Genomic DNA, 18,199 nt, shown 5'->3' with positions numbered 1-18,199 from the left:
GGGGTCTGAGGATCTCATCTCGGTACCTAATGGCAGTCAGGCTACCTCTGGCGAGCGAGTACATGGAGGGCTGTGCGGCCCCCCAAAGAAATACCACCCCACACCATGACTGACCCACTGCCAAACCGGTCATGCTGGAGGATGTTGCAGGCAGCAGAATGTTCTCCACGGCGTCTCCAGACACTGTCACGTCTGTCACATGTGCTCAGTGTGAACCTGCTTTCATCTGTGAAGAGCACAGGGCACCAGTGGCGAATTTGCCAATCTTGGTGTTCTCTGGCAAATGCCAAACGTCCTGCACGGTGTTGGGCTGTCATGGAGTCTGTTTCTGACCGTTTGAACAGACACATGCACATTTGTGGCCTGCTGGAGGTCATTTTGCAGGGCTCTGGCAGTGCTCCTCCTGTTCCTCCTTGCACAAAGGCGGAGGTAGCGGTCCTGCTGCTGGGTTGTTGCCCTCCTACGGCCTCCTCCACGTCTCCTGATGTACTGGCCTGTCTCCTGGTAGCGCCTCCATGCTCTGGACACTACGCTGACAGACACAGCAAACCTTCTTGCCACAGCTCGCATTGATGTGCCATCCTGGATGAGCTGCACTACCTGAGCCACTTGTGTGGGTTTTAGACTCAGTCTCATGCTACCACTAGAGTGAAAGCACCGCCAGCATTCAAAAGTGACCAAAACATCAGCCAGGAAGCATAGGAACTGAGAAGTGGTCTGTGGTCACCACCTGCAGAACCACTCCTTTATTGGGGGTGTCTTGCTAATTGCCTATAATTTCCACCTGTTGTCTATTCCATTTGCACAACAGCATGTGACATTTATTGTCAATCAGTGTTGCTTCCTAAGTGGACAGTTTGATTTCACAGAAGTGTGATTGACTTGGAGTTACATTGTTGTTTAAGTGTTCCCTTTATTTTTTTGAGCAGTGTATAAAGTGTTGGTCCCATGTTTTATGAGCTGAAATAAAAGATCCCAGGAACAAAAAGCTTATTTCTCTAAAATGTGTTTACATCTGTGTTAGAGAGCATTTCTCCTTTCCCAAGATACTCCATCTACCTGACAGGTGTGGCATATTAAGAAGCTGATTAAACAGTATGATGATTACACAGGTGCAGTTTGTGCTGGGGACAATAAAAGGTCACTCAACACAACACCACAGAAGTCTCACGTTTTGAGGGAGTGCGCCAATTGGCATGCTGGCTGCAGGAATGTCCACCAGAGTTGTTGCCAGATAATTGAATGTTCATTTGTCTACCATAAGCCATCTCCAATGTTGATTTAGAGAATTTGGCAGTACTACCAACCGGCGTCACAACTGCAGACCACATGTAACCACGCCAGCCCAGGACCTCCACATCCAGCTTATTAAACGGTCTCAGGGAAGCTCAGCTGCGTGCTCGTCATCCTCACCAGGGTCTTGACCTGATTGCAGTCTGGCATCGTGACCGACTTAAGTGGGAAAATGCACACCTTCGATGGCCACTGGCATGCTGGAAAAGTGTACTCTTCACGGATTAATCCAGTTTCAACTGTACCGGCCAGATGGCAAACAGCGTGTATGGTGTCGTGTGGGTGAATGGTTTGCTGATGTGATGAGATCCTGAGGCCCATTGTCGTGCTATTCATCCCCCGCCATCACCTCATGTTTCAGTATAATGCAATGACCCCATGTCACACGGATGGGTACACAATTCCTGGAAGCTGAAAATGTCCCAGTTCTTCCATGGCCTGCATACTCACCATACATGTTACCCAATTGAGCATGTTTGGGATGCTATGGATCGACACGTACGACAGCGTGTTTCAGTTCCCGCCAATATCCAGTAACATCGCACAGCCATTGAAGAGGAGTGGGACAACATTCCACAGGCCACAATCAACTGCCTAATCAACTCTATGGGAAGGAGATGTGTTGCGCTTCATGAGGCAAATGCTGGTCATGCCAGATACTGACTGTTTTTCTGAACCAGCCCCTACTTTGTTTTAAAAAAGGTATCTGTGACCAATATATGCATCTGTAATCCCAGTCATATGCAAGCCATATTAGGGCCTAATTTATTTATGTCAATTGACTGATTTCCTTATATGAACTGTAAATCATATTTTTGTTCAGTGTAGATGGAATAAAGTAATTATATTATTTTCTACTCTATTCTTGCTAAACACACTGTTCTTTCTAAACAAGTCTGGTCTGAGCTTGAAAGATGGTCATCATAGGAGATTTGATGTGTAATGTAATAAGCAGGTCTGCCTTTCAAAAGGACAGCGTGCATGCCTTTTTTCATTCAACCACACCCTTTGAGCTATGACGTCATGTTGCCAACCAATAAGATCCTTTCTATTAAGTAAAGCAGAGGCCAAGAGATTCATGTTTTTTTTTATGCTTTAAACACTAACAGCGATCCTTGAAGCACCATCTCTGAAACCATTAACACTTGTAGCCAATGCATTAACCAAGTGTACCAAACTGAATGCACGTTCTCTGCTTTACACTCAGTTTGCAATTTAATAACATACTTCTAGCAAAACTGTAAACATTGGTCTCTACATTTGCTACACAATTTCACCAATTGCCTTTCCACATGTGAAAACACTTTTAGATAATGAGTTCACTTACAAATCAGAGCTTGAGCACTATAAATAGGCCACAGGTAAACATTTGGTTTGGACAACAATGTTGTCAACCATGGGATGAGCATGAGGGAGACTGGGCAACGGGTTCAACCAAATCTGAGCCACTACTACTGTTGCAGGTATCACCTGGATATTTCGAAATGAGACTAAGTGCTGTAGTCTTACTGGTACAGTAATATGTACTGTACTTTCATAATGATAAGGATCTTCACTAAAACCATTCAAATGTTTTTACAGAACTGCAAGAAAACCAGTATCTGGTGGAAGAGGTCGACTGTTCACCCCAGAGCAGGAGACCCACATTGTAAATATGGTCATTGCAAATAACTGCATCAGACTCAGAGAACTGCAGGACCACATAATGGTAGATAACACCATATTCCAAAACGTCAACAGAGTGAGTCTCTCTGCACTGTCTCGTCTACTGAAACGCAATAGAATTAGGATGAAGCAGCTGCACAGAGTCCCTTTCGAAAGAAACGCAGACCGTATAAAACAACTGAGATATGAATATGTGCAGGTAATCTATACTATCCTATCATTGGTACTGGATCTGGAAGTGTATGGTGCTACATCATATTGACTGATCCCTGTCTTCTCCTACTGTGCTACATTGTCTTGTCTCTTTCAGAGCGTCATGGAGCTAGAAGCAGATGCAGTGCATCATGAGCTAATATATGTGGACGAGGCAGGTTTCAACCTTGCAAAAACAAGGAGCCGCGGCAGAAATATCATTGGACACCGTGCCATCATCAACGTCTCGGGACAACGTGGTGGCAACATAACAATGTGTGCGGCTATTAGTCAAAATGGCGTCCTTCACCATCATGCAATCCTAGGCCCATACAACACTGCACACATTATCACATTTCTGGACACCCTCCACAACAGACTAATCCCCGATCACCAGGGGCCAGAGCAGCCCAGGTACGTTATCATCTGGGACAATGTTAGTTTCCACCGGGCTGCTGTGGTCCGCAATTGGTTCACAGGCCACCCACTTTTCATCTCACTCAATCTCCCCCCATACTCTCCGTTCTTGAGTCCTATTGAAGAATTCTTCTCTGCATGGCGTTGGAAGGTGTACGATCGCCAGCCCCACCAACGCATACCCCTTCTACAGGCAATGGAGGAGGCTTGTGGAGACATCGACCAGGGGTCATGCCATGCCTGGATACGGGATTCCAGGCGATACTTTCCACGCTGCCTAGCTCAAGACAACATCGCATGTGATGTGGATGAAGTCTTATGGCCAGACCCACAAAGGCGGCAAGATTTAGCCTAATTTTCTTCTGCTCTTTTTCTTCTTCTTCTTTTTGTTTTCTTCTACTGCGCTTTTGTTGTTTGAGGAGTGTTAGAACATTGAGGGGTAAAAAAAAAAAACTTTCCCCCCTTATTTGTATTGATAGTGTGTTATGTTCGGAATACACATCCATAGTTTACACATTTGGATACCTGTGTTTACATGTATGACAAAACTTTATTGCAAACTGCTATGCCCTGCACACAGAAAAAGTAAAAGCCACAAGTGTTTTTCATTTGTACTATCAGTGCATAGTTGGTGCTTCATGTGCTTATTCAAATGATGGGCTGTGTGTACTGAATTGATGCAAAAAACACTTTTTTAAAAGAGAGGGTTTTGCAAGAATTGTATAATGTTTTTGGTGGCTAGTGTGTAGAGTTTTGCAAAGAATAGCCTATAGTTTCAAAGATAGTGCCTAAGCAATCAGAAAAAAACTGTAATGGCAAGAGTTGTGGGAACAGGGAGAGAAAGGGAAGACACCTGTATAAGATCCAGGAAAAGGTGGGGGAGGTCCTCGGGTCAACAGAGAAGGGAGGAAGACATAATCACAAGACAAACTGGGACACACAAGGCTCAACAGCACTTTGAAATTAGGGAAACAATCCGCCTGGGAAGTGTGATCAATGCCAGGAGATGGAGACAGTGGAACACATCCTATTTCAGTGACAGCGATATGGGAGGGAACGGGACAGTTTTATTAGTAGGAATAATGGCATTGAACAGCCTAATTTAATTGTTAAGAAAACCTTAAGGTGATATTGTAGTCAATGATGTATTCCGACAGGGAGAATTGTTAAATTGGGTAGGTTTCAACTTCAGACCGTAGCCATCTCTGGTCCACAGTCCAGTAGGTGGCGGTAATGCATCACTAAATTTGGATGTCGAAGGCGATTTACAAACCACTGAAGAAGTGTACACAGAACTAACCAATAATTTTCACTTTAGCGTTTTTTATTGTTATTTAGACGTATATTAACACCCTGGACCTCGAAATATGACTAATTTAACTACACAGCATCACATACTTACCCCAGGTAGTTTTTAATTCGCGTTGGGGACAGGACTTGGTGGATAGATCTGTTAATAGGTAACTAACGCTAGCTAGCTGCTAACAATGGCTAACTGTATGGTTTTTCACACTCAAATAGCCTCCATCATGGAGGTTCTAGCGAATGCAGCCGTGTCAGAGATCTGTAAACTCGTAGACGACGACTATGCAGTGTGTCGTTTGGAAATAACTCAAAGCCAGAAAGAAAACAGGACATTGCGGAGAAAACTACTAGAACTGAAGGTGGCACGGGAGCGCGCAGAGAGGACAACGCGAGAGCGCGTCCTCGGCAGTCGTCCCAGTAGCGTCAAGATCCTCGATCGATACAGAGGAATGGCAAGAGGTACATTTTTCTGAATGAGGATGCTGCGGGGCCTATCGCCCCGTTCACATCTGCGCACGTGTGACTTCAGATGCGTTAACAACAGGTTAACCAGATTTTGGTCTTGGTCAGTTTTGGGATAGTATACAATAACTCCACTGAACCTAACCTAACCACCTCTTTTCCCCCAATCACTCTCTCAGGTGAAGGACATCTCACTGGAGGTCACAGGAGCTTTGTGAAGCCAGCGGGACACAATATATGGAGAGATGACCAACCAATCACTGTTGATGAGGAGAGTGGAACCTCAACCCAGCACGTTATTATGATAGAGGTCAGTGGAATAGTGTTACAGTACATTTCAGAAAGGCTCCCCTCAGCTATTCACTTCCTTACATGTACATCGGCATTTATCTGCCTGTGAGACTTCACTATGCCATTGTTATCCTATTCAACTCATGTACCGGTAATAACCTCTTGTGTCAGGCTGCAGATGCAGAGGCTGTAGGTCCTGGGGTCAAGCAGGAGAGGTCTGAAGGAGAAGAGGACCCACGGCAACGCAGAGACATCCAGACTGGAGCAGCTGGAGAGCCCCCTGTAGTCACGGAGGACCTCGCCACCACCACCCAGCCCAGGACCCGATGCAGCATCACGGAGGTCAGTGGAATGCCGAATGCCATCCTCAAGTCAGAGACAGACACCGAGACGTTAACTGTAACACAAATGATCTCACACACAGGATCTGACCACAGATCAGACCCAAAAAGACTGAGTCTGGGTAGACTTTGCTGTCCTCCTGCTCCCGGCTCAGAGTACTTATCGGTATTACACCAGAGCCAGGGGACGGTTAATTCCTATGGAGATAGTTATGCGTTAAACACCGGAGGTGATGATCCGTCTTGTTCTTACACTACAGAGATGGACCCTGGCAACATATCCTTGGGTTTAGAGACACAGACTGTTCGGTCCAGAGGGGACTGGAACCAGTACAGTAGTAGTGTATACTCTGAAGGGTTCCTAGATAAGAAAGGGGAGGGTCTGGTCGTAGATGAAGTGACTGTGAAAGTGAAAGGAGACACTCCTCTGACATGGAATGCAGATGAGACTCCGTTAGGAGAAGGACACTCGCAGGGCAATACCAGTGACTTCTTAGACTACAGGGAAAGCTTAGAGACAACGCACTCCCCTTTACATGCGTTCAGCGGTCCCGACCCAGTGTCCAGGTCGATGGGGCCTTCCGATTCACACGGCCGCATCCTTTTTGATCAGGTATTGAACTCAAATGACAGGGCTAGAGCCCAGTCTCAGGGAGGGGGAGCCACATCAGGCACTAGTAAAGAGAAACGGTTATTCTGCATGTTCTGTAACAAAGGCTTCAGCTGCACCCAGAAGTTGGAGATCCACCAGAGGGTCCACACAGGAGAGAAACCCTTCAGCTGTACCCAGTGTCATATGCGCTTCCAGGCTGGCAACCTGAAGAGGCACCAGAGGGTCCACACAGGGGAGAAACCATACAATTGCCCCCACTGTGAAAAGAGGTTCTCCCACCAACACCAACTGAAGATGCACCTGAAGGTCCACACTGGAGAGAGGCCGTTTGCCTGTAATCACTGTGGGAAGAGGTTCTCAGAGAGGAGCTACCTCAGGATACACCAGAAGAAAAACCATTCCACTCAATAACATCGAAAGAAACCATTCCACTCGATAGATTCTGACATTTCAATCGAACCCTGCATTAAAGCTAGACTCAGCTAGATGATGTACATGCACAAAGTAAACAACAGTAGTGTGTCAATTTGTGCGACAACTAAGCGTGAGGCTTAACTTCTCTGCGGTTTTGGTACCACAGCTATCATGTTGTAGCAATGTGAAGCGAACCCGTGTGCATGCACAGATACTCTGTGTGACTGTGAGAGAGCAAAGTCTAGCATCACGCTCATCAAAATATCATCGGTTCTGATAGTGGTAACCTCAGTCTTCCTTTAAAAATGAACGTTCATTTTGATTGTTGTCAGAATAACGGGAATAACAGATTTCTGGGTAGAATATTTTATTCAAGCATTGTGTGATTTATAAAGGCATATATAAGCTTAATGAGTCTCTTACATAGTGTTTGTACTATGTAGGCAATATGATATTCACAAATGCCTATTTCATTACTTCCATTCAACTACTTAATTTCTCCCCCCCCCCCCAAGACACTTTTAATGAGAAAATGAGTGCAGTTCATCAAGTCCATGCAGATTTGTAGTTGGGCCGGAGGTATGTGGTGGTTTTCATATGGTGTAATTAAAATGTGTTTATGTTTAATAAACACAAAATGGAACTTTTCATTCTAAGACTTTCATTGAGACTCTCTTTAATATACATCTCACCCTATTCTGCATACACCCAACAGTGCTTTATAACCTATATACACTTACTAAATATACCTACACTAGGGCTGTGACAGTCATGGAATTTTGGATGAAGGTAATTGGCCTGCCACATTTTAAGGCACATTTTCTCCTCTCCTTCACTCCTGACTGCATGTTCTGCCATAGAAATATAATGACTAGAACCGGCGTCCCGATTCAAGTCATTGATGGCATAATACAACATGTTGCTTGTTTCAGCAAGGAGCTACAGAGTTTCATTGCCTTGTTAGGAGTCCATGTTATAGGAAAAATGGACTTCAACCGCACAAATGCCTGACCGTCCCATCTTCAGTCCGCTGTTCGTTCCACAATTATATACACAACAGAAATATAAACGCAATATGTAAAATGTTAGTTCCATGTTTCATGAGCTGAAATAAAAGATCCCAGATATTTTCCATATTCACAAAAAGATTTCCCAAATTTTGTGCACAAATTTGTTTGCATCCCTGTTAGTAAGCATTCCTTGAGGACCAATTAAAATCATTTTACCTCCCTCTCGCAAAGACTGCATCATTACCTCTTCATTTGAGTAAGAACACTACAATATTTTATTAAATCAAATGTTTGTTTCTTTGTGTTAAATAGTGAAATACATGTCACATTATTTAGTAATGACAGAATGCATTTGAAACTTCACAGCACAGTAAAACTTTTGTTTGACAAATACAATTATGATTAAAATATATAAGTGGGAAAAAGGATGCTCATACATTGATAAGCACAACAAAAACGGCATTAATGCTAAGTAATAAAATGAAGACGGTACTTCTAAAATCCTATTTCACACCATAGCCTGCTGAATTTGCAAGCTTTTTCCTTCATTTTGATTTCGGCACAAATGAAAATGTGGCACTGACCTACCCATGGATTGATGTTTCAGTGTTGCCTCAATGAAGAGTTCGGCGTTCGACTAGCCCTGAGCGATATGCACACACAGATCCAGGCCTGCCAGAGTTAGCAGGCAGGCGGATGAGCAATATCCACCGTTGTAATACTGATGAAGCCTGAGCTGGATTGTGAAACCCTGAGTAGATCTAGCTGGCTTCGTATGATACACCTCTGAGGGAGTGTATGTCTGTGTAATCTGTATCACCTCTCTTCCAGGAGGAGGAGGAGGGTCCAGGGGTGCTGCTGGTGAAGGAGGAGGGGTGTGAGGAGGGTCTGGGGAACACTGAGGGGACCATGGTCATGGAGGACAACCAGACTACACCTCCTCCTGAACCCACAGAGGAACCAGCTGAGCAGCACAGGACCACACACAGTCTCACTGAGGTGAGCCCACTGTGAACTACTGTCTGAATGGTATTAGGTCTGGGCCCGTATCCACAAAGCCTCAGAGCAGGAGTGCCGATCTAGGATCAGTTGTACCTTTTAGATCATAATGAATAAGACGATGTAGACAGCTGGTGACCTGATCCTCGATCAGCACTTCTACTCAGACTTTGTTGGGCCCGTATCCACAAAGCGACTCAGAGTAGAAAATTGGTTGTAAGTGCTGAGAGTAGAGACATTTTACTTCTACTCTTATGGGTAAAAATAAAAGCTATGCTTGAAGCCTCTTTAGTCATGAGTCCCACCTAGTTGACAGATATTTAGGAGACCTCATGAGCTTTCCTAACCAGTTAAGAGTTATCAGCAGGTGTCTTGATAATAGGAAAATGCAGCGAGTCAGTGGTTCCTGCGCCATAGACAGGCAATTGCTTTAGAGTTGTTCATTTTGTTTGTCGATATTTCTATATGATCAATCAATAAATAATCGAGACCTACATGCAACAGTATCTCTTGCGCCTTTTGACAATGACTTCACGAGGCCTATTTCATATGTTATGCTTAATTACCTAGGTGTTATTTCAAGTTATCCCTTTGGAGCTTAACATCAAAACTGCTCAAAAATATGACCTATGCCTTTAACGGAGTGAGCACTTGTCATTCACTCGAGTCTGACACTTTTTTGGCCAAAATGATCATTGAGACGATCAGAGCGCACTTGTATCCCAACTGGAACTTGTCAGTATTCCAAAACCAGTGCTTAATTTGAGGAACCGGAACCGGGAACCTCTCTGTTTTGGACTGTTTCGTTCCGGTACCTTGAAGAGGAGTGAGACAACATTCCACAGGCCACAATCAATCAGCAGCCTGATCAACTCTATGCAAAGGAGATGTGTCGCAAAGGTTATTTCTTTAAAATGCCAACATTTTAAGCAATAAATAATAGGCAAAGTGATCGCGTCAGTCGGAAATTCCATTTGACGTACAGCCCCATTCACCGTGGTTGTCTGAAGCGTGCTATAGAGTGCACAGCCGGCGATGCCTCATCACGATTGTTGCAAATGATGGGGAATAACCAATGTCAATAAGCATCATCACAGTCTTTCCTTTGCAGTACCTCAAACTGTTGCGATAACCAGCTGAGAAACTTATGAGTGGATTTTACTCCTAGCTCAGAGTTTGTCTGGGCAGCGTCTTAACCCCACCCTAAAACCTACTCTGAGCTGTTTTTTGTTGTTGTTGTTGTCTTAAAACAGGTTTTAACAGTACTCCTAAGACCTTTTCTGAGATGGTTTGTGGATACGGCCCTGTTCTTGATACATTTTGTCTTAAGTGTGGGACCATGCCTTTCAATTATCAACCCATTAAAGATTGTCAAGTAGTCACATCAACTAACATGTTTGCATAGTACTCACAGCAATCCCTCATTGCCCATTCAGAAGATGCTCCATAGCAGGGTGCTCATATCAGATTTCTTGATCCAACATCCTCTCACTTTGTATCTCTTACAGTCAGTACACATGGAGGATGGGAAGATTGATCTGCTGTTAGTCAAAGAGGAGACAATAGAAGATGGACCAGAGAGCATTGATCTGCTGAGTGGACTAAAGATGGGGGAGCAAGGTAAGGGAGACATACTCACACAGTTTATTAGGTACACCATCCCGTTCACGAAAATGGTTTGCTTCTGCAGACAGTGATTCATGTGGCCGTGGCTTGCTATATAAAGCAGGCAGACAGGCACAGAGGCATTCAGTTACTGTTTGATTGAACGTTAGAATGGGCAAAACGAGTAACCTAAGCGACTTTGAGTGTTGTATGATCGTTGGGCCAGGCGCGCCGGTTCCAGTATCTCAGAAACGGCCTCCTGGGCTTTTCACGCACAATAGTGCCTAGGGTTTACTGAGACTCTGTGACAAAGAAAAAAACATCCAATCAGTGGTAGTCCCGTGGGTGAAAAAAACAGCCAGAATTGTGCAAGCTAACAGACGGGTCACATACAGGCAAAGAAAAATGGCGCAGCACAACAGTGCTGTGCTGAACGGCATCTCTGAACGCACAACTCGTCGGTCCTTGTCACGGATAGGCTATTGCAGCAGATCACCACACCGGGTTCCACTCCTATCAGCTAAAAACAAGAAGAAGTGGCTGCAGTGGGCACGCAATCACCAACACTGGACAATTGGAGTGTGAAAAACATTTGCTGGTCCGACGAATCCCGGTTACTGTTGCCTCATGCTGATGGCAGAGTCAGGATTTGGCATAAGCAGCATGAGTCCAGGGCTCGATACTACCTGGTGTCAACGGTACAGGCTGGTGGTGTAAGGGTGTGGGGAATGTTTTCCTGGCACGTTAGGTCCCTTGATACCAACTAAGCAACATTTGAATGCCACAGCGTATCTGTCGCTGTTCTGGAGGAAAAAGTGGGCCCAACCTGTAGTAGATGTGTATAGCCTACTTTAAAAAAATCTTTTTTATTCTATTTAACCTTTATTTAACTAGGCAAGTCAGTTAAGAACACATTCTTATTTACAATGACTGCCTACTGGGGAACAGTGAGTTAACTGCCTTGTTCAGGGGGATTCGATCGAGCAACCTTTCGGTTACTGGCCCAACGCTATAACCACTAGGCTACCTACCAAGTACCTGTCTTGACTGCATCAAACCGAGAGAAGCTAGTTGGCTAAAATAGCTAGCTGGGCTAATTGAGTCTGCATGCACTTTTTTCCTGTCCGTCAGTAACAAATAACAACACCTCCATTCAGATGATCAAATAGCAGCCTACCTGTTGGGTCGTGTTCGTTGTAGCATATACAGCAGATCAGAACGACAGATTTTTACATTGTCAGCTCGGGGATTCGATCCAGCAACCTTTCTGTTACTGGCCCAACGCTCTAACCACTAGGAATAGTGGTTAGAGTGTTGGGAATAGAATATATCTTCAATGGAATAGATCTTCAATGGGAATAGTGATGCACCTGGTTGTAATTATTTCTTCATTTTCTTCATTCATAAAATGAAACTTACGTTTACATGCAAAAACACGCATTATAATGTATGAATTTGACCAGGTAATTGACTCAAACTCCATATGTAGAGTTCTCTGCCATGTTTGTAAAGTCTATTTTCTAAACTCTTCCTGCAGGTGGTTGGCTGGAGGCTAACAGAGGAGATTGGGCGGCCATCTTGGTATCTCAGACGGCTGCATCCAAGGGCCCGGGGGTCGACATCACCAAGCAGGCCAAGACCAGAGACGACATAGTGGAGGTCAGTGGATGGGACAGCGTCCTCAACTCTGGGCTGGTGAACAACACTGTTAACCACAACCAGAAACAGACTGTTGAACCCAAAACAACAACCAAACGTAGTCTCCATGACAACAGACTGGCTGAGACCAGAGCGAGGCGTAGATTTGGTCTGCGGGGACAAGGAGGTGTCCCTATGTGGCGGGAGAGAACAGACACAAACTCGGCTAGCGATGCTCCATCCTGCTCCTATAGTTGTGATTCAGAGAGACTGATGGCGCCTCAGGTTAATCCCCTAACAGGTGCTGCCTTCAGCCTGCCTTCTATAGGATCTATCAACTGGAACATGGACCCTGCGAAAACACAGACACTCCCTGGCCTTCATCCTCCTCACACTCTCCTAATGTTAAACCAGACCTCAGACAATGCCAGTGCCTCAATACTAAATGGCTACACAAGCTCATTGACAAATGACATTATTGGAGATGGAATCTGTGGGAAAGCCTTCAGTTTCCCCAAACAGGTGGAGATCCACCAGAGGATTCACACGGGGGAGAAACCTTTCGGCTGCCAACTCTGTCGGGCCAGTTTCTCACATTCATTCAACTTAAAGAGGCACCAAAGGGTCCACACAGGGGAGAAACCCTTCAGTTGCCCCCAGTGTGAGAAAAGGTTCTCACACCAGCACCAGCTGAAGATGCACCTGAAGGTCCACACGGGAGAGAGGCCATTCGCCTGTACACACTGCGGGAAGAGGTTCTCAGAGAGGAGCTACCTCAGGATACACCAGCAGAAAATGCACACAGCCCGAGTATAATGACATGTAATGTAGTACTAGTTAGTTTGTAGTTAATTGTGTTGGCTTTGGATGTAGTAGGGAACTGGATGAGCTGAGGAAATAATGAGTATGATGAGGCAGAGTAGATGATATGGTGATGGTTGGTGTGATGTCTGTAAAAATGCTTCACTAATGAAAAGTGACAACCTTGTCCTGTTGTTTAATGCTGGTGTTTTTTAATGAGACGATAGTGCCTTAATTCAGGTTTACTTGACATGAAGTAGTGAAGCAATGTGTGCATTTGTACATATTTAGTTATTTTTAGGTGTTTTTAATATGTATTTTTTAAATCAGGTCTTTTGTTTTTAATAACATCAAGTTTTTTTTATTGCAAATGTCTGCCATTTTTAAGCCAAGGATTTGCAGATTGACTGACAGTTTAACACTTTTTGGCTTTGCTAGCTTTGTTTCGAAAATGCATCCGGACACAGTACCATCTTTTTTTAAATTTCACCTGGTTGCCAATTCCAGATCTTTTAAGAACATCATTTGAGGAGTCTCCTGAAGCGTGAGAGAAATGGGAGCTAGAGGAATCCACTAGTGCTGAGGGCTCGTAACGAAGGACGACCGGCTACTATTCTGAGCCGAGTGCGGTGAGCTTTCTGGAGCATCACCTAAGTGGCTGCTGCACAGAGGAGAAGTCCAGTGGCTATAAGAGACTCAGGCTAGTTCCCAGACTTACCCTCTACAAGATCGTCAGCAAGACTTCATCACCATCCTCTGTCTAGCTCCCTTCGCTCAAGCCATGAACTGACCCTCTCCGTCTTCGGAGGATGCCGCTTTCAACGACTTGGCCCACTATTGGTTGACCCGTCATGATATATTGCTTGTTTTTTGTCTTCTTTTAGCTCTTGAAGCGCATTGAGATTCTATGAAAAGCGCTATAGAAATGTAATGTTGAATCTTTTCCAAATTATTCCAAAATTAATTTCAGCAAAGTGAGTGTACCAGATTTACAGAAAAGTAAATAGTGGGAAGTTATGCTACTTGTCACATGTATTGTTTTGTGCAATAAAAGTACTGTAATTCACATTATGTGAGTGCATGACCATTTCGTTGAAATTAAATACAAAATTGACTGTGCTGATTGACTTGGTTGTTTTTGTATCAAATCAAAATGTATTATCATTGCAGGGACTGAGTTTCCCTTATCTCCGTCTAACCAAAACATTATACTTAATTCTTGAATCAACACAGATGGGCATTTTCTATAATAAACTCCAATGGCTCCATATTGTTAGGTACTTGAATCACAGTGTTAGAGATGGGCTTGACTGTGGTTAACATTTTATAATATCATGTTTCTGTTTGTACAGCAAAGTTTCTTATATAAACCTTTATGTTCTTCTGTTCAATTTGTGTTTATAGTCAGCAGTCCATGAAGACCTGCTGATATCCGGTGTTACTGACGGGAGAGACTGGACCTCTGAAGCTCCTGGTCACAAACCCTGGCACCAGATCAGAACCCTGGATCAGGAGCCGTTGCTCATCCTTTCCGAGTCAGAACCAGGACTGAACCGTAAGGGACAGAGACTCCGCCACTACACAGAACACAACCAGTGGACAGGTGGACTGAACAAACTCAGTCCTGGTGGTCATCAGAGAGACCCAGGCTCCATTCAGGGATCCAGTCTGCAGCCCAGACCCTTCTCTTCACAGTCTCAGTGCAGGGATGGAGCAGGGCCTGGGGCTGATAGAGATAGACCCTCCTGTTCCTATGATACAAACACCACAATATCTATGATGAACAGAGCAGGTCACCCTGGGCTTCAGCATTCACAGGGAATGGTGGGAGACCCACCTGGTGGGGTTTGGGTTCATAGAAAGCCTGGGTCTAGCCTTCCTCAGTTACCTCAGGTTTACCCCACCAATACAGAGAGGGTCAGGAAGGGCGTTCACCACGAGAGGTACCTAGCCACAATCCCAACAACACCCAAAAAATGGCTAAAGGTCAAGTAGGGAGCTCAAAGACAAACCACCTCAGGGTGGTGGCTCCTGCTTCTACCTCTCCTGGTGTCACTGGGTCACAACGTGGGAGGCTGAGCATTAGGACGGACAGCGACAAACCGTATGCCTGCCCCACGTGTGAGAAGCGCTTTACTAAGGTGAAATATGTGAAGCAGCACCAGATCGTTCACACCAAGGAGAGGCCCTTCAAGTGCAAACTATGTTACAAGAGCTTCTCCCGCCTGAGTAACATTATCAGACATAGGAGTGTCCACAACTGGGAGAAGTCGTAGCAGTGTGTCTTGAGATGTACACAGAGAATATCTGGGAACCATTCTTTAGCTGAAATATTATAGTGATCATGTAAGGTAGGGCCAGGCGGTATATCATATTTGACTATATAGCGGTAGTGTGTTTTTACTTGTATAACGGTCTTTCAGTGTTTGGTTTGATAAACGTGTTAAGCCAGTGTAATGTCCGTTTTTATAGTTTGCGACTTGAGTAGTCTCCCTTCCACACACACCAAGCCCTGCGCTCGGTGTCACTCAAGGAGAGCATGTTTTGCTGCTTACCACGAGTCACAACTACCACTTGCAGTGACAGTCTGCATGGTCAATGCATTCTATAATTTCACTATTAGTTTGTGTATCTTACTGTCTGCAAACAGCTAGTTTGTCTTTTCTTAGTAAGGTGTGGCTAAAATAAATCGTATTAGCTAATGCTAATCGCACCTAGTTAGAGCAAACGCAGCTATCTAGCCGGATACCTGGTGTAGGCCGAACATGTTTGTGCAACGGCATATCCTAAATCGAAGAGGAACAGGCAAAGCATAAATATTTCAGCTACAGTAAGCGAAACATTTCATGTAACGTTCTTTAGGCTCCACTGGGAAACACTGACCAACATTGGTTCCTACCCTGTCACAATAACCTTCCCTGGCTTTTTAATTCGTTATGTCATATGCTGCATTCAAAGTGACCACTATATTCCAGATTTTGGTTCAAGTTTCATTAAACAGTATAAAACCCATCAGAATGTACAAAGCCCCATTTATTTGCGTGTTTATCATTTAGAATTAGAATTTCCTTCGAACCTTGCCACCGATATGATCTAGCCAGCCGTTCTTTTTAGGTAATTTTACTGCTCTGAGTTTGAAAGGGTTTTCACTAGATAACACAGCCAAAGTCAAAATTGGTTATATCATAAAAATACATGAAAATAAAAATGAGCTTTCTGGTCTTAATTTAAGGTTAGGTTTAAAATCAATGTTAAGAGAAATTGTAGAAATAGGCAGAGTTCAGCCATAATTATGACTTTGTATCAGTGTACGCTAGAGAAACAGATCGAAATATACTAATCATGAATTGGTTGATGTAACGTAATAAGCAGTACCGTAAGTCAATGAACAGCACGCATACCCCTTTTCATTTGCCACGCCCTTTGAGCCATGACGCCAACCAATAATATCCTTTCTCTAAAGTGCAAACGAAAGTAAACAGTGACCAAGAGCAATTTAAACTTGAGCGTTTTCTATTGTTATTTAGACGATTATTAACGACATGGAACTCAAAATATGACTAATTTAACAGCAAAGCATCACATACTTACCCCCATGTAATATTTAATTCGCGTTGGAGAGGACTTGGTTGATATATGTTATCTAGGTAAGGCTAGTTACTTTACCTGCTAACAATGGCTAACGTTACTAACTGTATGGTTTTTCACACTCAAATTGCCTCCATCATGGAGGTGCTAGCGAATGCAGCCGTGGCAGATATCTGTAAACTCGTAGACGACGACTATGCAGTGTTTCGTTTGGAAATAACTCATAGCCAAAAAGAAAACAGGGCATTGCGGAGGAAACTACAGCTACAGGAACTGAAGTTGGAACAGGAGCGCGCAGAGAGGACAACGAGAGAGCGCGTCCTCGCCAGTCGCCCCAGTAGTGTCAAGATCCTTGACCGATACAGAGGAATGGCAAGAGGTACTTTTTGCAGAAGGCTGCGTGACCTGTCTCCCGGTTCCCATCAGCGCTTATGTTCCGATGTGTTGTTACCTAGAATTGGGTCTTGGTCAGTTGTTGGATAGTATGCAATGCTAGCCACTGATTACTGAGCACAATTTTATTTTACCAGGCAGGTCAATTAAAAACAAATTATTATTGCACAAAGAAAAACACTATTCTAACCAGATTCTTGATGTACTGAATTTCATATTATTATATACAATGAAAACAATGTGATGCATAGAACATAATACATCGCTCAATAAATTGTGTATCAAGAAGTTATAAGAAGTGTTACCTTACATCCTTGCCAATTGTAGACAGGGTCAATAGTGTACAATATAGCATTGAGCATTGACAGTACCTAACTTAACCACCTCCCACTCTCTTACATGAAGGACATCTCACTGGAGGCCACAGGAGCTTTGTGAAGCCAGCGGGACACAATGTGTGGAGAAATGACAAACCCATAGCTATAGATGAGGGGAGTGGAACCTCAATGCAGAATGTTATTGTGATAGAGGTTAGTGTCATAGTGTGACATAACATTTTAAGTACAGAAAATGTGGCCTGTTCACTTGCTTACATGTACATCCTTATTTATCTGCCATAGGGGAGCTTGTGAGACTTCTCCATGACATTGTTATCCAATTCTACTAATGTACCGATAATAACCTCCTCTCTTCTTGTGTCAGTCTGCAGATGTAGAGGCTGCAGGTCCTGGGGTCAAGCAGGAGAGGTCTGAAGGAGAGGAGGACCCACGGCACAGCAGAGACATCCAAACTGGAGCAGCCGCCGGAGTAGCGCACCCTGTAGTTCCGAAAGACCTCGCCGCCGCGCCCCAGGCCAGGACCCGACGCAGCATCACAGAGGTCAGTTGAATGCCGTCCTCAAGTCAGAGACTTTGACACACAGGCTCTTACACACAGGATCTGACCACAGATCAGACCCAGAGAGACTGGGCCTGGGGAGACTGGGCTGTCGTCCTGCTCCCAGCTCAGAGTATTTACCGGTATTTCACCAGAGCCAGAGGACGGTTCCTTCTCGTGGTAATTGTGACTCGTTAGATATTGGTGTTGATGATCCGTCTTGTTCTTACACTACATAGATGGACCCTGGCAACATATCCTTAGGTTTAGAGGAGAGATGAATCCTGGCAACATGT

At 44.4% G+C, this 18,199-nt stretch overlaps 3 protein-coding genes across 4 annotated transcripts in view; all 3 read left to right on the top strand.

Annotated features, from left to right (window-relative positions):
* LOC109894762 (neurotrophin receptor-interacting factor homolog) overlaps positions 1–4,775 on the top strand; it is a 52,419-nt gene extending 47,644 nt beyond the window's left edge. The window contains exons 8-9 of the mRNA XM_031828112.1: positions 2,875–3,157; positions 3,269–4,775. Of these exons, the coding sequence (XP_031683972.1) occupies positions 2,875–3,157; positions 3,269–3,922 (937 nt within the window). The 3' untranslated portion in view covers positions 3,923–4,775. The remainder of the gene's footprint in view (positions 1–2,874; positions 3,158–3,268) is intronic.
* LOC109894115 (uncharacterized) lies at positions 4,763–14,164 on the top strand. The gene is made up of 6 exons (XM_020487343.2): positions 4,763–5,331; positions 5,514–5,644; positions 5,797–5,967; positions 8,835–9,002; positions 10,511–10,622; positions 12,145–14,164. Exons 1-6 carry the CDS (start codon positions 5,055–5,057, stop codon positions 13,059–13,061), a joined length of 1,776 nt encoding a protein of 591 aa, XP_020342932.2. The 5' UTR covers positions 4,763–5,054; the 3' UTR covers positions 13,062–14,164.
* A 2,275-nt stretch (positions 14,165–16,439) lies between these two features.
* Positions 16,440–18,199, top strand: part of LOC109894114 (zinc finger and SCAN domain-containing protein 21-like) — a 58,242-nt gene continuing 56,482 nt past the window's right edge. The window contains exons 1-3 of one of the 2 annotated variants that reach the window (XM_031828111.1): positions 16,440–17,013; positions 17,433–17,557; positions 17,730–17,906. In XM_031828111.1, the coding sequence (XP_031683971.1) occupies positions 16,722–17,013; positions 17,433–17,557; positions 17,730–17,906 (594 nt within the window). In that variant the 5' untranslated portion in view covers positions 16,440–16,721. The remainder of the gene's footprint in view (positions 17,014–17,432; positions 17,558–17,729; positions 17,907–18,199) is intronic. The other variant, XM_031828110.1, reaches the window with a different exon arrangement.

Source organism: Oncorhynchus kisutch, linkage group LG7, assembly GCF_002021735.2.
Source record: "Oncorhynchus kisutch isolate 150728-3 linkage group LG7, Okis_V2, whole genome shotgun sequence".
Taxonomy (NCBI): domain Eukaryota; kingdom Metazoa; phylum Chordata; class Actinopteri; order Salmoniformes; family Salmonidae; genus Oncorhynchus; species Oncorhynchus kisutch.
Note: the sequence above shows the minus strand (reverse complement) of the source record. Positions and strands in the feature narration are given on the sequence as shown.

Excerpts from the sequence above, each read along its gene's own strand:
- LOC109894115 (XM_020487343.2), top strand. The coding sequence starts at position 5,055 with ATGGCTAACTGTATGGTTTTTCACACTCAAATAGCCTCCATCATGGAG. Across the intron at positions 5,332-5,513 it reads ATACAGAGGAATGGCAAGAG|GTGAAGGACATCTCACTGGA; the intron begins GTACATTTTTCT and ends TCACTCTCTCAG. Across the intron at positions 10,623-12,144 it reads ACTAAAGATGGGGGAGCAAG|GTGGTTGGCTGGAGGCTAAC; the intron begins GTAAGGGAGACA and ends CTCTTCCTGCAG.